Source organism: Corythoichthys intestinalis, chromosome 3 (assembly GCF_030265065.1).
Source record: "Corythoichthys intestinalis isolate RoL2023-P3 chromosome 3, ASM3026506v1, whole genome shotgun sequence".
Classification (NCBI taxonomy): Eukaryota; Metazoa; Chordata; class Actinopteri; order Syngnathiformes; family Syngnathidae; genus Corythoichthys; species Corythoichthys intestinalis.
The window spans coordinates 59,299,213-59,313,162 of NC_080397.1; the positions used below are offsets into that span (position 1 = coordinate 59,299,213).

At 37.1% G+C, this 13,950-nt stretch overlaps 1 protein-coding gene across 1 annotated transcript in view; it reads right to left on the reverse strand.

Moving 5' to 3' along the window:
- Nucleotides 1-13,950, reverse strand: part of si:ch211-225b11.4 (thyroid adenoma-associated protein homolog) — an 89,933-nt gene that overhangs the window by 67,204 nt on the left and 8,779 nt on the right. The window contains exons 3-6 of the mRNA XM_057831137.1: nt 11,668-11,754; nt 11,558-11,585; nt 2,042-2,190; nt 1,844-1,966 (exon numbers count right to left, since the gene is read on the reverse strand). Of these exons, the coding sequence (XP_057687120.1) occupies nt 1,844-1,966; nt 2,042-2,190; nt 11,558-11,585; nt 11,668-11,754 (387 nt within the window). The remainder of the gene's footprint in view (nt 1-1,843; nt 1,967-2,041; nt 2,191-11,557; nt 11,586-11,667; nt 11,755-13,950) is intronic.

The window sequence follows — 13,950 nt, forward strand, 5'->3', positions numbered from 1 at the left end:
GCACAGGATGTTTAGTTATGCAGGGATAGCACTCTCACTTGTATTGTATTGTATTGTAGCCTACATGGGACAATAAATGGAAATTGGTTTTTTATATTGTCACATCACATTACAGTCTGTTAAATTTAACTGTCCATCTGAAATTCAATGTTTTGAAAATTTACATTGTCGTAGCTTGCAAAGTGGTAAACGTTGTCCTGACAAGCTGGTGGCAGGGGCAGGGAGGGGGGTCCCTATAATGTTGTCTTGTCACCGGACCCCTGCAAGTCTGTTGATAGCCCTGTATTTTAGGGCTGCAGCTATCAATTATTTTAGTAGTCGATTAATCGATAAACTAGTTAGTTCGAATAATCGAGTAATCGGTTAAGGGACAAATAAAAATTAAAATACCTGCGCTGAGCCTCAAACGGTATTTAAAAAAAAAAAAAAAAAAAAAAAAAAAATCGATAAATGAGGATCTAAGTACACCAAAAGAACATTTATCCAAATTTACATAGCAAAAGTCCGCTAGCTTAAATGCTATAAAATGCTAACTTTTTTTTTTTTTTTACAATGCTCTCAACAAATGGTTCAGACATACATTCCCACAAAAAACAGCTAAATATATCTATAAACTAAATTATGCATCCATTAAAAAACATTAGCTCAAACAAAAACTTATGTTGGTCTTAACAGGGAGCAGTTGGATTCAGCCATGTGAAATGTGGCAGACCAGAGGGCAGTGTATCCCTTAGCAATAAAACTAAATGCAAACACTTTCAAAATAAACCATTACAATGCCACTTTAATTAAACGATTACTTGAAGCAATAAATTTTAATTCGAATATTTTTTTCTAATCGAATACTCGAGTTAATCGATTAATCGTTGCAGCACTAATGTATTTATGAACAACTGTTTGATAAAGAAAACTGATTCATTACAGTCTGCCTCCTCCTTATTTGATTTTGTTTAGTTTGTTTAAACCAGGGGTGGCCATTACGTCGATCGCAACGCTAGTGTGGGTAGCTCGCAGCATCCCCCCCCAAAAAAAAAAACAAAAAAAAAAAAAAAAAAAAAAAAATTTTTATTTTTTTTTAAATGTACATAGTTAATTATGTTATGTGAGCAAACATAATTTACCGTCCATTTTTTAATTTATATTTTTTTAAACGTACACAGTTATTTGTGTTTTGTGAGCAACATAACATCATATGTTGCTCTTAAGGTAGATCGCGGGAAGTTGTCTCATTTAAAAGTAGATCTTGGAGCAAAAAACTTTGAGCACCCCTGGTTTAAATAAATGAGTCTTTGACACAATTTAAATCAGAGCTCTGCCCACAAGAAAAAAATGTCATTCAGCAGGACTTTTTTTTGTATTATTTGAATGAACAGGACTTTTGTCTGATTTGTGTACTGAAAATTCATTTTGTTTTATACTCAGAAACTTCATGAACAACTTTAACAAGTATTATGTACAGTTGTAGACTACAGTAAAGTCAGGAAGCTGTAATAAAATATTTTTTAAGGAAATAGTCATCATTTTGTCCTCATTGTTAGTTGAATTATGCCTAAAACAACTTCAAGTTAAATTGTGAAGGTAATTGAAAAAAATGGAAATTTATCCGATTAATCGTTTAATCATCTGATTAATCGATTGTAGAAAAATAAGCGTTAGTTGCAGCCCTAAATCACAAATAGATTGTTTCTAAGTCATTTAAGCCCTCTCATTTTGTTAAACAGCATTGCGCACTTCCACGCCACTGCACAATATTTAGAACTACCCCCCAAAAAATAATAACAGAGTTTCTTCTCATTTTTTTATAGGCTTTAAATATACAAATGAAAAATAATTCATGACAAACCTGTCCAAACATTACTCCTGTGAGAGTTTGCAAGATTATCTGCATAGCTGGGCTCCCCTCCTTCTCATCCCACACTGTAGAAGACACTACTCTTGATAACAGCTGAAATATCTGGAGAGAAACCTGCAAATATTGTGGACAAAATGACAAGATGTAAGGGACAACATAGATTCCGCACATTTCCTAAAGCGCACTTACCTTCACAGCAAGATAACACAACTGCCCATCTCGCAGGTCCTCTTGTTGCAGTATAAAAGGGAAGTACTTGGCTAATTTGTTCAGAAACGAAGGACAGAGTTCCTGCCAAGCATCGCGACCCACAGCATTATCCTCCAGGAACATAGAGGCTAAACAGGTAAAAAAAAAAAAAAAAAGAAAGAAAAAAAACACGCAATATTTTGACCACTTGTTCAACTCGATAAGATGCTAAAATAATTGTATCATATTTCATTTCATTTCATTTATTTCAGGCCGTAATTTTCCTTGTCAAGACGGCAAACATATACAGCTCTTATAAACATATAACAAAAAAGAGCAGCAAAACTAACATAGCGACATCAACTAAATGCCTGAAAAGGAGTGGGAAGAAGAAAACTTATTTAATCCCACCCCTATTCTCATCTAATTAGGAACAAAAAAAATCTTGCTACTTCCTTCCAAAAATGTAGGCAACCAAAAAATCAGTTCAAACAATTATGTACAATTTCATTTTTGTAAAAAATGTTGTCCCTTGACATGAAGTTACCACAGGTAACACCCAAACCAAAAACAATTTCATACCAACATGGTAATGAAAGTAAAACCATACCAACTATGGTAAAGGCCACACACACAGGGCAATCAAATTATAAATGGCAACAATAACTATACCAACAATGGTAAGAAACAACCAGCACTCATACCAAGACAACTTATTGATGTAATTAAGACCTTATATCAGTAAACTGTGACCAGACCATAAGTTTGTATAACCGTTTAAATCTGTAGATAGTTTGGCATTGCTTGTGTTGCATTCCCAGATTATTCCAAAGTCTTACTCCACACACAGACACACAAAAACTTTTACGAGTTGTTCGAAATTTTGGTATTTTAAAGTCTCCATATCCTCTCAAGTTATGTGTTCTCTCTTTCATTGTAAAAAGGTTTTGCAATTTAATTGGTAATAATTTATTGAATGCTTTATAGAGGATTATTGAGGTATTATACTTTACAAGATCGTTAAATTTTAGCAGCTTTGAGTAAATAAACAAATTATGTGTGTGCTCCAGAAACCCGACCTTATGGATGATTCGCACAGCCCGTTTCTGTAAGGTGACTAAAGGATTTATCGTGCTGTGATAGGTGTTTCCCCAGACTTCAACACAATAAGAGAAGTATGGAAGAACCAAGGAGCAGTATAAAGTGCGGAGTGCGTTCTCGTCAAGAAATTGTTTAGCTTTATTTATAATTGAGAGACTCTTGGAAATTTTTGTTTTTATATGTCTGATGTGGGGTTTCCATGTCAGTTTACTATCAATTTTGACACCTAAAAATGTATTCACATCTACGTTTTCAATTTGGAAACCATCAATAATTATATGCAAATCAGAATTAGTTTTAACGGTACCAAACATCATAGCTTTGGTTTTACTCAAATTTAACGACAATTTATTTATATCCATCCATTTTTTTATTGTAATTAGCTCCTTGTTCACGACCTTTATCAACTCATTATAATTATTACTACTACAGAATACATTGGTGTCATCTGCAAAAAGAATGAATTTTAGAGATTGAGATGCATCAAAAATATCATTTATGTATAGATTGAACAGTTTTGGGCCCAACACAGACCCCTGAGGAACACCACAAGCAATACCAAGTTGTTTTGATGTATACTGTCCCATTTTGACATACTGTACCCTTTCGCTTAAATAACTTTTTAACCAATCCCCTGCGACCCCACGGATTCCATATTTATCCAGTTTATGAATTAGAATTTGGTGATTGATTGTATCAAATGCCTTTTTAAGATCACAGAAAATAGCAATTGCATATTTTTTATGATCCAGGGCATTTGTGATTTCTTCAATAGCTTCAATCATAGCCATAGAAGTTGTTCTTCCAATTCTAAAGCCATACTGGCATTCATTTATTATGTTATGTTTCTCAATAAATTTATCTAGACGAGAATTGAAAAAAATATATTCTGCTTTAAAAGATAATCCTCAATTTAAATTCGAGAAAAAGTACAAGTAACACATCAGTATGATGGAATGCAATTTTCAGAAGGGGGACGTGATCAGTGTTGTTAATCTTACTTTAAAAAAATTAATTACAGTTACAAATACGGTTGTTCCGATCATGTTTTTTTGCTCCCGATCCGATCCTGATCGTTTTAGTTTGAGTATCTGCCAATCCCGATATTTCTCATTCCGATTACTTTTTTTTGCTCCGAATTCAATTCCAATCATTCCCGATCATATACATTTTGGCAATGCATTAAGAAAAAAATGAAAAAACTCGGACAAATATATACATTCAACATAAGTACTGTATTTGTTTATTATGACAATAAATCCTCAAGATGGCACTTACATTATTAACATTCTTTCTGTGAGAGGGATCCATGGATAGAAAGACTTGTGACTTTGTATATTGTGACTAAATATTGCCATCTAGAGTATTTGTTGAGCTTTCAGTGAATGATACTGCAGCCATGCCCCAATGCATGATGGAAAGTGGAACCATGATGGGAAGTAAAACCATGACTCTGTGTCATGCTACCAATGGATATATCTTCTCTGCTTTGGGAAATAACTTAAGACAGGGGTCCCCAACCTTTTTTGCGCCACGGACCGGTGTTATTTAGGTCTTTTTTTCACAGACCGGTGTTCTGACAAATTTTGCAACCCATCAAAAATTTCAATGATGCGGTTCTGCGCATGCGCGGAACGTTAAACATAGCCGCAAAATGCGCAAATGCAGCGATTGCAAAGTAAACACTACAAACTTTCTTGAAAGAAAGGAATATTAACTTACGTTTGATCATGGAAGGACTTTTAGAAAATTTCTCCTCACATTCATCCTGCCATGTAAGCTGCACACAACAGCTTCACACCGCGCTCACCATTAACGACTTCGCCTTGTCGTTAAACATTAATTAAAAAGCCCGCTTCACAAAGATATGATGTTGGAAATTGTAGCAGGGTTTTCAATGCTCTTGTCGCGATGTCAGGATATTCCAGAATTACTTTAATCCAGAACCTCGGTAGAGTTGTTGTCTCAAATGTACGTTTACTAAGGTCGCCGTCATTTGCGATCTCTACAAGTTGATTTTCCTGTTGGTGAGACATGCTCGAATCACTCGGTTTATTCACAAACGGGTCACGAATCCACTCCTTCGCAGTTCATGGGTCTTCGAGGTTGTAGGCTCGTCAGGAGCCCTCCACAGGCGTCTGTTTTCCAGTCATCTTCGCTCGTGTGGGGGCTAATTATTTCCGGGAACAAATGTGCTGCGCCCGCGGGCTAGCTGTATGTTATTATCGAGGACAAGCGCACATAGATATATTATATACACAAACAAGATGTACTGCTAGCAGTCCAATCAATGGATTTCTATCACGACATTTGAATCTATCCTGTAGTATTATATCTAGAGTAGACAGGGATATTGGTGTGTTAAGCAGGGGCACAGGGTTAATTCAGCCAGACCAGAATGCGATCGTTATTAAATTATTATTTCTGTGCGGCCCGGTAGCAAATGCGCCACGGACCGGTACCGGTTCGCGGCCCGGCAGATGGGGACCCCTTACTTAAGGTGTTAAGACAATGATCAATTGCCACCTTGCTTCCCATGATATTTCTAATCATAGGGAGAGGGATTGCAAGGTTTTAGCCATTTGAAGAAATGCTCCAAAGGCTGCCAAAATTCACTCTACTCATTTTGCGCTGCCTTTTATCTCTCTATGTAGGTAAGACTGCGTCACTACAGATTGAGCGCGACAATGAGTGAGAGGGTCGCGCAGCGCATATATTAATAGCGTTAAATATTTTAACGTGACACATTTTTTAATAAATTAATTGCCGCCGTTATCGGGATATTTTTGACAACCCTACCTTAAGCATAAACTAAAGACTCTGGATGAGTGTAACATATTATGTCTGTAACGTTAAATACAATTAGAAAACGATTTAATTAAAATATATACTGTATGAAGATTAAAAAAAGGCATGGTTGATATTTTTTTGCCGATTCGTATACTTTGAAAATGACGTGATCGGTCCCGATCGATCGGCATCTCTAGTTACAAATTACTTCTTCCAAAAAGTAATTGCATTAGTAACTCAGTTACCTGAATGTAAAAGTAATTAGTTACTTGGCAAAGTAACTGGTGATAATTTTCTTCTTTTTTTTTTTCCCCCTCAAAAAACCCCCCCCAAAAAAACAGGACACACTGCGAAGTTTAAAAGATTTTTGGGGACAATTGGCCCTAGCCCAATTCTTTACCCTAAACATAACTACACACTGGAGTATTGCAGATATTGCGATAACAAGATAGTAACTTTTGCTATGTGTGGAAGTCATTTAATGTTCTGAATCAACCGTTAAAGTTGTTAAAATTGCTCCTGTTATTGCATTAGTTCCCTTCTATTTTCGACATGTGTAAGTTTTAAAACTTTTTCATCATTTATAGATAGATTTAAGTCAAGATTTTGCCAATTTAGGAGCATTTTAGATAAATTGTAACTTAGGTTCGCTAGGAAGGTTCTCTACAACAGAGCTTTCCTAAGAGGTCTACTGCTTTAAGGTGGCGACTGTTTTAGGGCTGCAGCTATCGAATATTTTAGTAATCGAGTAATCGACTGAAAATTCTATCGATTAATCGGATAAAATAACTAATTTTTTAGGTAAAGAGCAATTATAAATATACAGTGCCTTGCAAAAGTATTCGGCCCCCTTGAACCTTGCAACCTTTCGCCACATTTCAGGCTTCAAACATAAAGCTATAACATTTTAATTTTTTGTCAAGAATCAACAACAAGTGGGAAACAATCGTGAAGTGGAACAAATTTATTGGATAATTTAAACTTTTTTAACAAATAAAAAACTGAAAAGTGGGGCGTGCAATATTATTCGGCCCCCTTGCGTTAATACTTTGTAGCGCCACCTTTTGCTCCAATTACAGCTGCAAGTCGCTTGGGGTATGTTTCTATCAGTTTTGCACATCGAGAGACTGACATTCTTGCCCATTCTTCCTTGCAAAACAACTCGAGCTCAGTGAGGTTGGATGGAGAGTCTTTGTGAACAGCAGTCTTCAGCTCTTTCCACAGATTCTCGATTGGATTCAGGTCTGGACTTTGACTTGGCCATTCTAACACCTAGATACGTTTATTTTTGAACCATTCCATTGTAGATTTGGCTTTATGTTTTGGATCATTATCCTGTTGGAAGATAAATCTCCGTCCCAGTCTCAGGTCTTGTGCAGATACCAACAGGTTTTCTTCCAGAATGTTCCTGTATTTGGCTGCATCCATCTACCCGTCAATTTTAACCATCTTCCCTGTCCCTGCTGAAGAAAAGCAGGCCCAAACCATGATGCTTCCACCACCATGTTTGACAGTGCGGATGGTGTGTTCAGGGTGATGAGCTGTGTTGCTTTTACGCCAAACATATCGTTTTGCATTGTGGCCAAAAAGTTCAATTTTGGTTTCATCTGACCAGAGCACCTTCTTCCACATGTTTGGTGTGTCTCCCAGGTGGCTTATGGCAAACTTTAAACGAGACTTTTTATGGATATCTTTGAGAAATGGCTTTCTTCTTGCCACTCTTCCATAAAGGCCAGATTTGTGCAGTGTACGACTGATTGTTGTCCTATGGACAGACTCTCCCACCTCAGCTGTAGATCTCTGCAGTTCATCCAGAGTGATCATGGGCCTCTTGGCTGCATCTCTGATCAGTTTTCTCCTTGTTTAAGAAGAAAGTTTGGAAGGACGGCCGGGTCTTGGTAGATTTGCAGTGGTCTGATGCTCCTTCCATTTCAATATGATGGCTTGCACAGCGCTCCTTGAGATGTTTAAAGCTTGGGAAATCTTTTTGTATCCAAATCCGGCTTTAAACTTCTCCACAACAGTATCTCGGACCTGCCTGGTGTGTTCCTTGGTTTTCATAATGCTCTCTGCACTTTAAACAGAACCCTGAGACTATCACAGAGCAGGTGCATTTATACCGAGACTTGATTACACACAGGTGGATTCTATTTATCATTATCGGTCATTTAGGACAACTTTGGATCATTCAGAGATCCTCACTGAACTTCTGGAGTGAGTTTGCTGCACTGAAAGTAAAGGGGCCGAATAATATTGCACGCCCCACTTTTCAGTTTTTTATTTGTTAAAAAAGTTTAAATGATCCAATAAATGTTGTTCCACTTCACGATTGTGTCCCACTTGTTGTTGATTCTTGACAAAAAAATTAAATTTCATATCTTCATGTTTGAAGCCTAAAATGTGGCGAAAGGTTGCAAGATTCAAGGGGGCCGAATACTTTTGCAAGGCACTGTACATCAGAAAACAAGACATTTCATCTATTATTGAACCATTTTCAGGCAATCAATGTCCTTATTTTCGATGTACATTGTTGAAAACAGCCAACAATTGCATTTCAGATGTGACTAGAATAAATAAAAAAAGACATTCACTGCTTTCACTCAAAAAAAACTTTTAGATTCATTCATTCATTCATTTTCCATGCCGCTTTTCCTCACGAGGGTCGCGGAGGTGCTGGAGCCTATCCCAGCTAACTACGGGCAGTAGGCAGGGGACACCCTGAACTGGTTGCCAGCCAATCGCAGGGCACAAGGAGACATACAACCATTCACGCACACACTCACACCTACGGACAATTTAGAGTGTTCAATCAGCCTACCATGCATGTTTTTTGGGATGTGGGAGGAAACCGGAGTTCCCGGAGGAAACCCACGCAGGCACGGGGAGAACATGCAAACTCCACACAGGAAGGCCGAAGCCCGGGATTGAACCCTTGATCTCAGAACTGTGAGGCAGACGTGCTAACCACTCAGCCACCGTGCCGCCTAACTTTTAGATCTTATAAAAAATATATTCTTGCCTAAAAATGCCATTATGCTTGATAACACATATCACTTAAAAGTTAGGTGTTTTCCCACGTGTTTCAATTCAATTTCTATTTGTGTCAAGCTATTTTTAAGGTGTAGTTAAGTTTTAAGTTAGTCTAAACTGTAAGTCCTAATAGGATTTTGAGTTTTTGCGGTGTTCAAAATAGATGTATTGTAACATATCAAGTTATAATATGGCCAGGATATTTGCATGCGTTCCGCCACACACGCCTTCACCATTTTGATTATTAATGTTAACGAGCAGAAAAACACGCCATAATAGGAGGAATTTACGTAGCAGTAATGCGTCAACACGACGAGTTGACGGACAATATGGCGCGGAGGCGTGGCTGTGACGTCATGCGAGTAGGGTCTATAGGTAAAACGGCGTCGAAACAGATTGAGTGCGATAATGAGTGAGAGGGTCGTACAGCGAATACATTAATAGCGATAAATATTTTAGCATGACACATTTTTTAATAAATTTATTGCCGCCGATATTGGGATATTTTTGATAATCCTACATTAAGCCTAAACTAAAGACTCTGGATGAGTGTAACACATTATGTCTGTAACATTAAATACAAATAGAAAACAATTTAATTAAAATATATATACATTAATATAAGGGATGGCCGATATTTTTTTGCCGATCCCGATACTTTGAAAATGACGTGATCGGACCCGATCGATCGTCTCTTAACTGTTTTACATACATATCTACCAAGAATTCAGGGATTTTAGCATTTATTCACAAGAACTTTCAACGGAAAAAGCGCTTTGTTTTCATGTGGCGGCCGCTACATTTGCTTACTGACTAGCATCATAATTCCCAATATTTACGTAAAATAAATGCTAACGGCACGTTTTTTTTTTATTTAACCAAGAATCGAGACTGTTTTACGTCCATATCTACAAAGAATTCAGGAGTTTAAGCATTTATTCACAAGAATTTTCAACAGAAAAAGCTCTCTTTCATATGGCGGTCACTACATCTGCTAACTGACTGGCATCATAGTTCATAATATTTACGTAAAACAAATGCTAACTGCACGTTTTTGTTTTTGTTTTTTTTTAACCAAGAATTAAGACTGTTTTACATCTACTGTATACCTACAAAGAATTCAAGGATTTAAGCATTTATTCACAAGAACTTTCAACGGAAAAAGCGCTTTGTTTTCATGTGGCGGCCGCTACATTTGCTTACTGACTAGCATCATAATTCCCAATATTTACGTAAAATAAATGCTAAAGGCACGTTTTTTTTGTTTGTTTTTTTTTTTTATTTAACCAAGAATCGAGACTGTTTTACGTCCATATCTACAAAGAATTCAGGAGTTTAAGCATTTATTCACAAGAATTTTCAACAGAAAAAGCTCTCTTTCATATGGCGGTCACTACATCTGCTAACTGACTGGCATCATAGTTCATAATATTTACGTAAAACGAATGCTAACTGCACGTTTTTTTTTTGTTTTTTTTTAACCAAGAATCAAGACTGTTTTACATCTATACCTACAAAGAATTCAAGGATTTAAGCATTTATTCACAAGAATTTTCAACGGAAAAAGCTCTTTTTTATATGGCTGTCACTACATTTGCCAAATGACTAGCATCATAGTTCACAATATTTATGTAAAACAAATGCTAAATACACGTTTTTTTGGTGTTTTTTTTTTTTTATTTAACAAAGAATCGAGACTGTTTTACATCCATATCTACAAAGAATTCAAGGATTTAAGCATTTATTCATAAGAATTTTCAACGGAAAAAGCTGTTTTTCTTATGGCAGTCACTACATTTGCGAACTGACTAGCATCATAGTTCACAATATTCACGTAAAACAAATGCTAACTGCACGTTTTTTTTTTTTTTTTAATTTAACCAAGAATCGAGACCGTTTTACATCCATATCTACAAAGAGTTCAGGGATTTAAGCATTTATTCACAAGAATTTTCAACGGAAAAAGCTCTTTGTTTTCATATGGCGGCCGCTACATTTGCTTACTAACGTCATAGTTTGCAATATTTATGAAAAATAAATGCTAACTGCACGTCTTTTTTTTTTTTTTTGCTTTTAACCAAGAATCAAGACTGTTTTACGTCCATATCTACAAAGAATTCAGGGATTTTAGCATTTATTCACAAGAACTTTCAACAGAAAAAGCGCTTTGTTTTCATATGGCGGCCGCTACATTTGCTTACTGACTAGCATCATAGTTCGCAATATTTACGAGAATTAATGCCAACTGCACTTTTTTTTTAACTAAGAATCAAGTTTTTTACGTCAATATCTACAAAGAATTCAGGGATTTAAGCATTTATTCACAAGAATTTTCAACAGAAAAAGCTCTTTGTGTTTCCACTCGGTCGGCTTTGACGGCCACGCCAACAATGCTGGCCCCCTTTGAATCGGCAACGCACCCCGTCAATATATTATAAAGTCTATGGGCAATTTTTACACTTTTACTGCAAATGAATTTAGGTGACAAAAATGTGTTTTCCGCGCATCTAACTACTAATAATCGGTATTGTTCCTGAAAAACCTATATCAGTCGATCTCCACTAAAAAGTCAAGAAGACAGGGACAAAGACAAACCTCTCTGAAGGTCTTCTTGAGTAAATATCTGGGGAAAAATATTCAGCACAACATAAATGCAACTTCATTAATTGTAAGCTAGGTTTTGAAATGAGACTGTGTTTACGTACCTGCTCAGCATTAACTATCGAGCTCAAACAGAAGTGGGTCTCTGCAAACACCAGCCGATGGTCCAACTTCGCTAGATGCTGCAACATCTGGAAAGAATCGGGTAGCATTCGTGAAATGACACTTGAACCAAGGGCGTAGGTTTGCATAGGGACGGTAGGGACATAACACTACCAACTTTTCAGGATGCTCAAATTGTCCCCATCCATCTTTACGCAACCTTATTGGCATTATTATAATGACTTCAATTCTATACAGTGCCCTCCATCATTATTGGCACCCCTGGAAAAAATGTGTTTTTTCGCTTCTAATATTTTAAATTCAAATAATATGGGACCTTAATGGAAAAAAAAGAGAAAAATCCAACCTTCAATACAAGTACATTCATTCAGTGGGGGAAAAAATCCCACATAAAAAATTATTTGACATCAAATAATGTGTGTCACAATTATTACCACCCCTGGTGTTAATACTTTGTACAACCCCCTTTTGCCAACAAAACAAGGTCCGGGGACTGAGATTGCCATGGGAGCAGCTTGATTTTGTGTCTGGTGAACCATTCCTGTTTAGATTTGGCCATATGTTTAGGGTCATTGTCTTGCTGAAAGACCAAGTGACGAGCAATCTTCAGCTTTCAGGCAGAGGGCAACAGATTTTGATTTAAAATGTCCTGGTATTTCAAAGCATTCATGATGCCATGCACCCTAACAAGGTTCGTAGGGCCTTTTGGAAGCGAAACAGCCCCAAAGCATCACTGACCCACCCCCATACTTCACAGTGGGTATGAGGTGCTTTTCAGTATGCACATCTTTCTAGCACGCCAGACCCACTTAGAGTGTTTGTTGCCAAAATGCTCAATTTTGGTCTCATCTGACCAAAGCATATGATCGTGTGTATTTTTGTGTGAGCTCAATCTTGGTCTCACACAAAAATACACACAGTCCCAGGGGGGTGGGTCAGTGATGCTGTTTCACTTCCAAAGGCCCTGGGAACCTTGTTAGGGGGCATAGCATCATGAATGCTTTGAAATATCAGGACATTTGAAATCAAAATCTGTTGCCCTCTGCCCGAAACTTGAAGATGGGTCGTCACTGGGTCTTTCAGTGAGACAATGACCCTAAACATATGGCCAAATTTACACAGAAATGGTTCACCAGACACAAAATCAAGCTCCTCCCACGGCCATCTCAGTCCCCAGACCTTGTTTTGTTGGCAAAAGGGGGTTGTACAAAGTATTAACACCAGGGGTGCTAATAATTGTGACACACATTATTTGATGTCAAATAATTTTTTTCATTATGTGGGATTTTTTCCCCACTGAATGAATGCACTTGTATTGAAGGTTGGGTTTTTCTCTTTTTTTCCATTAAGGTCCCATATTATTTGAATTAAAAAATATATATATATTAGAAGATAAAAAACATCTTTTTCAGGGGTGCCAATAATGATGGAGGGCACTTTAGGTAATTTAGATCGTCTTCCCGTGTTGTAAGGATAGTATTAACCCTTCCATTATTAAGTGAATTACAGTAGTTTCAATATGTTCAGACTTACATTGACCCCATTTCACTTCCTGAATGTGCTAGTCCATCACCCCCAAAAGCAATTTTGATTGGCTGATGACTTGACCCCTCCCTTCCCTACACACACAGATGCGTTCACAGCCGGTGTTCTGTCAAATTTTTCACCCTGATAATATTTTGCTCCCGAGGCTTTTTGTGGTGGTGAATAAGCCCTCTTTTACATTCAGTTGGACTCTCAATGTGATCCAAAGGTGCTAAATAAACAAGTTACATCATAAACATGCACGTGCAGCATGGATAAGGCACAAACAAATGCTTAAAGACACTGCGAAGACGTTAACAGTGAGAAAGCGGCGTGCATTTGAGTTGTTTCGATTGTCTTTGTTTTTACGTTCTACTGATTTAATGTGATTTTTATGATCTTCATGTGATGTAAAGCACTTTGAATTGCATTGTGTGGCTTTGTGATATATAAATAAATTTGCCTTGCGTTGCCTTGTGTGTGCGTGTGTGTGTGCGGCAACATGGCAGGATGTATCTGAGGAGAACTTTTCTACATGTCCGTCCATGTTTAAACGTGAGTAAATATTCCTTTCTTTATTGAAAGCTTCTAGTGTTTACTTTGGAACCACTGCATTCACGGCCATTTTTCAATATTACGCGCATGTGCAGAACTGTATATTTTTTGCATTCCTGGGTAGTTAAGAGATGATTACCAAGTTTGTATTTATTGTGTATGTTAATATACTTTGTGTTCAAATT